Source organism: Crocodylus porosus, unplaced genomic scaffold, assembly GCF_001723895.1.
Source record: "Crocodylus porosus isolate Cpor-Errol unplaced genomic scaffold, CroPor_comp1, whole genome shotgun sequence".
Taxonomy (NCBI): Eukaryota; Metazoa; Chordata; order Crocodylia; family Crocodylidae; genus Crocodylus; species Crocodylus porosus.
The window spans coordinates 7,843,665-7,849,915 of NW_017728927.1; the positions used below are offsets into that span (position 1 = coordinate 7,843,665).

The 6,251-nt window shown below is 46.2% G+C and overlaps 1 protein-coding gene across 1 annotated transcript in view; it reads right to left on the reverse strand.

The window, feature by feature from the left end:
* The window catches only part of LMF1 (lipase maturation factor 1), a 293,630-nt gene extending 293,041 nt beyond the window's left edge, over positions 1–589 (reverse strand). Inside the window, exons 1-2 of the mRNA XM_019542136.1 lie at positions 583–589; positions 187–239 (exon numbers count right to left, since the gene is read on the reverse strand). Of these exons, the coding sequence (XP_019397681.1) occupies positions 187–239; positions 583–589 (60 nt within the window). The remainder of the gene's footprint in view (positions 1–186; positions 240–582) is intronic.
* Positions 590–6,251: the final 5,662 nt, after the last annotated feature.

Here is a 6,251-nt window from a genome sequence, read left to right on the forward strand (position 1 = left end):
CTCCGGGCGCAGCCATGCCGGGGCTGCCCGCGCACGCCCCGCCCCGCCTCAGAGCTGCCTCAGCGCGGGGGCTGCACCCCTCCCCCCGCTCCTAATAACCGGAGACGGAAACAGCCCCCCCCACCAACGGTCAGCGCTGTGGAGCGTTATTTAGGCTCTGAGGTGATGACCTCGCGTAGGCCTTACGAGCCCGGGCAGAAGCCGCCAGCTTGCTAGCTGGAAACCCTTGCCTCCAATGACTGGTTTAGGGACGTAATCAAAGAGTCCCCAGTAAAAACGGACTTCACGATAAACCCAGGTGCCGAGCTGTTCTCACCCGAGCCCTTCCGTGAACCCGGTCACCCGTGAGAGACGTTAGCGCTCCTCTTACGGGAAAGGGCCTCCTTACATTTTTAAAAGCCTGTGTGTTTGCATCCTTTCAGGCAAACGAGAAGGGCGTTTCGGGCTGGGGATGCCGTGCGGACGCGGCACCCTCTAAGCGAGGGCACTGTCGCAGCGTTCTCATGCGTCCCCAAGTGGCACAAGCAATTGGCCAGGGGTTACGAAATCCCCCGCTCTTTATTCCAGCAGGTTTGTTTGTACCGGTCATTTGCGTGGTGCGAGCAGAAGGAAAGAGAGTTGCAGTCAGCTGCCCTATACGCCTCGTGTTTTTGAGAGAAAATATGAACAAAAGGGTGACTTTGAATTTATTTGGTTATAAGGAGGGCCTGACCCTGCAGCCTTCGCTCAGGCAAAACTCCCGCTGAAATCAGTGAGTGAGGACAGTGGGATTGGGGCCTATTTTTCTGAAAGACATATTGAGCAGGGTCGATTGATCACACTTTCTAATGGCAGATGTGGGCCCCAACTTGGTTCGTAGCAAAGGATCCAGTGGGACAAAACACACGCGTGTGAAATGTATGTATTAGCACTCCTTTCCCCTTGAACACTGAAAGATGGCAGATAACCCCAGCAATAGCATGAAAAAGCATCTCCGCTCTTTTGGGAATGGCTTCCAACTTACTCCTGACCTTAACTTTACAAGTGAAAAGAGGATAAATCAATTAAACCATGGTATTGACTTGCTGCAAAGCATGCACGTTTAGTTTTGCAAGACTGGAGCCCAAATATGCCCTGTTCTGTAGGGTGTGAACCGAAAGACTTAGTTCCATTACACATATTATAACTGTTAAAAAAAAAAATTAACAACGACAAAAATGGGACTAAAGCCACCTGGAGATGTATTTAACCACAAAACCAACGCCGTTCCTATTTGCATTGAATGCACTTCTGACAATGGACTGCTGCAAACCAGAAAGGTTAACGATAAAACGGGACAAAGTTTGGAGGCTTGTTTTTGAGGATGGCGTGATTTAAGCATTGTGTTTCTCCAGATAGGAAAAGGTCCGACCTCGAGATGGAGTCTATATTTCTCAGACGATTTCAATAAAACAGTCGGAGGCTAAGCACTCATAATTGCTGCGTTTAGAGCCGTGTTATGTATCATTCCAGTAAATATTGTGGTGTTAAATTGGCTGATGCCCTCTGAGCAAGTATCTGTGATCAGGTGTAACGTTATTCAATGCTTTTCAGCCTCTAAACCAGTTCTTTATAAATGCCCCTTTTGTTTCCCCAGTTTCCCATCACTGTTGCTGGCATTGTTCTCATTCGAAAAAAGCACATAATGGTTCATTGTATAGGCAAAGAAAAATAACCTATTTGTTAAAGTCTCCTGGTATATTACGGTTTATCTCTGTCCCACCCCCTCCTCCCCTCCCCCGTTGCTTTAGCCTCAAGGTTTTGCTAGATATGTTTAAGTGGATGCAAGCTAATGATTTCCTTTGCGAGGTCTTTACAAAACTTTTACAGCAAAATCCACATTAAACCTAAACATCTGTAAAACAAAGTGGATAATTGAGGAAATTACTGAGGAAAAGCAGGGGATTTAGTCCAAGGATTCAGCATGAAAGGGCCAACCTGGGCCTGAGATGGTATGTGTGCAACTGTGTTGAACTGATCAATTTTCGTTGCAGAAGACCGCTCTAAAAATCTGTTCGGACGGAGATCGGGACAGAAAGCAGAGGCAACTGGAAACCAAAATGAAGCCCAGGAGGTCTCTGGTGTCAGCATCCTCTTTCAACAGAAGGAGCTGTATAGTTTCATGTCCGTTCAATGGTGCAAAAGCGCCCCTCTGCTAAAGGCCAAGTCTGACTCTTGTTAAAATCCATAGCAACACTTCCTGTGTCTTTAAAGGGGAATGGATTGGGCCCAATGGGACTGCACTTAATCAACTTACAGATGTAAATGTTTTATTCTGTTCTTTCTTCACAATCGGTGTTTAGGATGATATCCAGGCAGGTGGGCTTTGCATGCATTTGGGAGGCGTGAGCTTCTGCCAAACGGTTATCTATTGCCTTGCCCAGACACGTTGCATCGTGGTTTTTGTTGTGTTCATTATTTTCCAAATTATGCTCTTTTAAAATATGTAAAAAAACAAAAGAGCAAAGACACATCAACAGAAAAGTGCTTCCTCAATGTAGGATAAGTCACCAGGCGCTAAGAGGTCATTTATGCTGGTCCTTATTCACAAAATAGAAATTGCTCCTCCCCCAACCTCATTTTCCAAACAGCTGCAATGGGCAGCAGAGAAACAAGCATTTATTGTCACAGCACCCAGCAGCTGTCCCAACCAGCACCTCCACCCTGCTTGTCCCTGGCACCCGAAATTGCTCTGTGTTCATTCACGTCTGATGCTGCACCCTCTTGTGCTACCTGAGCTTGGGTTTAAATACAGCAGAGAAGGCAAACTGGTGCAGAAATCACCATTCTGTAAAGGCAGCATGAACATCTGGGGGAAAACGATTTCTGCCTACATCCCATCGTAGATTTTAAAATCCTGTCGAACGCTCAAAGCGGACTGGATTTGGACGAGCAGGAGCTTGGGTCCCGGAGCAAATGTAAAAGAGTTACACCTTGCTGCTTGGGGAAGTCATTCTGGCAACCCTTCCTCTGCTAATTCAGGGTCCAATCCTTCCCCATTTGTCCCATCACTAACTTCGGTGGCAACAGAGTCTTTGCAGAGGAATTAGCTTTGTGTTTGGTCTGTACAAGCCCTTGCACAAAAAAAGATCTGTTCGATGAGGGGGTGCCAGAAAAGTAACACATAATAAAAATAATCCTACAATGAGGTCAAAATCATTTTGAAAATAGACACTTCAGCTTCACCAGGAGCTACCCAGCCTGATGCAGGAATGATCACATAAAACATTGTAGCTTGTGTCATGCACAAGATCAGAGTAACTCATTACCACCATCCATCTGAGCTTCAAATCTATGACCTGCCTACATACATAGTTTTTTTCCTGTGTTGCTTATAATAGCTGAGATTAGTAAAATTGGAAGGCTGTGCAAACTTCTCATCTCCTTTTCACTGTTTCTGCTCCTCCTCGAAGTTTTGTTTCCTCCCAGACTGAGCAAACAAAATGACCAGTTTCACTTTCGTAATCCATTCACCTCTTAGTCCTCGGGCACTAACTCCACGCTGCTGCATTTTGGCTGCAAACACTACAAGAGAGGGGTGATTTTTTTTTAAAAAATGGTTCTATTAGGCGTTTTTTTTAATTAAAAAAAGGACATTTCTGTTGTAAAAACTTGATCTTACAAAATCTGCATGGGTCAAGTGAAATGTGCATGAGAGTTTCCTTAGAGTCCAGCAAAGCCTTTCTGGCTCTCCTGAAATGCCCAGTGAAATCAAATATTTCTAAATGCAAATAGCCTGCCTTGTCTTACTAACATCTCCGGAGACCACTGAACCCAGGAAGGACATTAAGAGTCTCCTGGGCACTGCTCTCTGGGCACTTGTACATGTGCTAGGAGTTTAATCCTTCAGGGTGGCAGGAAGCAGATAGAAACCCAGCAGATCAGGTAGGGGAAGGGAACTGGGGAAGATGCAGGGTTAATTAGTGGCACACCTGCCAAGAAGGTTGGACCCTACTGACTTGGTGGAAGTCATATCCCCAGGTAGAGTGGCACTACTAGAGTAAACCCACATATCCTGATAGCATGTCCAAGAAAAGGGACTTTTGTCCACCCTAGAATGGCCAGCCCACCCAGCCACCCTCCTGATGCCTCCCCACGCTGCTCCAGGGGCAAGCCAGCCCATTCCCAGGCAGCCCCAGGTGTCCTGGTAGCTACAGGCACCTGCTTAAGGCAGAAACAATGAGGGGCCTGATCCTTTTTTTCAGAGGAGCCTGCTCATGATCACCTCTCGGGCAGCTGGGGGTTTGCTGACAGATTAATGGCTGCAATGTTCCAAGTTGCAACATTGCAAACTAAACTACATCGGGATGTGGTTTAGTTTGTGACGATGCAAACTCACGTAAAACCCCCAAAACTCGCATACATGTAAAGTGTGATGGTATTATGCTGCACAAAGGGAAATTTTTGTCACATGTACATGCTAACATCATCACGTGTACAAGCACCCTCATGGCTGTCAAGTAATTGGCAGTTAGTGAACCCTGCCCAGCAGAGGTGTTTTGTGCTAGTTGTATTGCTGCCAGGTAAATGGTCACAGTCTCGACAAGGAGTGTGTGGGATCTTCTCCCATGTTAAGCTTGCCCTGCAGCTGCTGAAGTATGTCTAGAAGCTAGTGGGAAACCAAAGCATGGACTGGAGCATGAATCTAAGCATCTCCTTAACACAATGAGGATTTTAATTACATCTGTATCTTTACCTGTGTCTTTGTCTAGCTTAACCCTGCTCTCTTCAGGAGTAGCTGTGCAAGGCGCTGTAGACACACTTGCTCTTGTGCTGGGGAGCTGATCTAAAGCCTGTTACAGTCAGTGGGAGTTTTTGCATTGACTCTGATGAGCTAGGGATCAGGCCCTTGCAGCCTAAACACATTTGTCTTCACTTTGATGGGAGCAGACAATAACATTTCACTCCCATTCTGCAAGTGAGAGCAGGAATTTTGAGATCAAAGCTGCTGGAAACCATAGATACCCCCAGAAATAAATGCTGATGGTATTCATTGAAGTTAAAGGCCAGATTTTGCCACACTGGCTTCCCCTGGTGCAGGGACTTGTTGGTGACAAGAGAAAGGGATTGGGAAAATCTACCTGAGAAATTAGATCTGCACCTTGTAGACTAACCAAAGTAGATATATAAATATATATCATGAAAGCTTGTGATTGATAGATAGATAGATAGATAGATAGATAGATAGATATCACAAGCTTTTATGAGCTGTAGCTCATTTCATCAGATGGCATCTGGGCAGGGCTGTACCAGACTCCTGGCAGCCCTGGGCAAACTTTTAGCATTGGGCCCCCCTCTTCCAGAGATGGTTATAATAACAATAATAACTGGACAATGGAAAAAAAATTACCATTTTCAGGCCCCCTTTCTGTCCAGGCCCTGGGCAATCTCCCAGTTCCTGTGTCCCGCTCTGCATCAGGGTGCCATTTTAATCCTGCATATAGGCAAGATTCACTTATTTTAGCACAAAGCTTAGATCCCCTCGTCTGACCAAGCTGTGTTTTCTGTACCTCTCATGCCATGAGATCCTCCCCTTTGCTTGCTTTATGAAACTGCTCCATGAAGTTGTTCTCCAGTGACAAATTCAAGGGGTAATACAGCTTTCCAATAAGACCTCCTGCCACCTACATGCCTCCTTGCATGTTAACCCATCCTGGAGCTTGCTTACTGTATAGCTGTGTATTGCAGAAAACAAGCACAGCTGGCTGTGATGGATGCAATAACCAGCGCACACATTCCTGCAGAGCTAACATGTGCATCCTGCACCTTCCTTCCAAAAATCGCCTTTCCAGGCTTGAGCTGAAGCTCTCCGCTATCCAGCAGTAAAAGGTCCCTTGCTTGTGTGCAGACCGACCAAGAGAAGGCAATACATGCTCATGCACCAGGCAGGTAGCTGAGAAAGGGGTGGAGGTTGGCATTTGGAGTGGCTCCAGGTGTCTGGTAGGTCTGAACATGCACAAAGTAGCAATATGCTAGAGCCAAATATGCACCCCATCCATCATGCTGGCTCTGATTCTACACTATAGGTGTTGATAAGAGTTTTGCCATTGATTTCAATGGGTAGAGAGCCCTGATCATAAAGGAAAGATGTTCCAGCATGGTAATGTGCCTGATGTTTAGGAGTCAGCGAGCTACAGCATGGTCACTGCTAACCACAAAGTCTCCCTTGCTATCAGACCTACCTTTTGGGTCATGTCCAAGGAAGACCAAACACAGGGCTTTGCAGAGGGTAG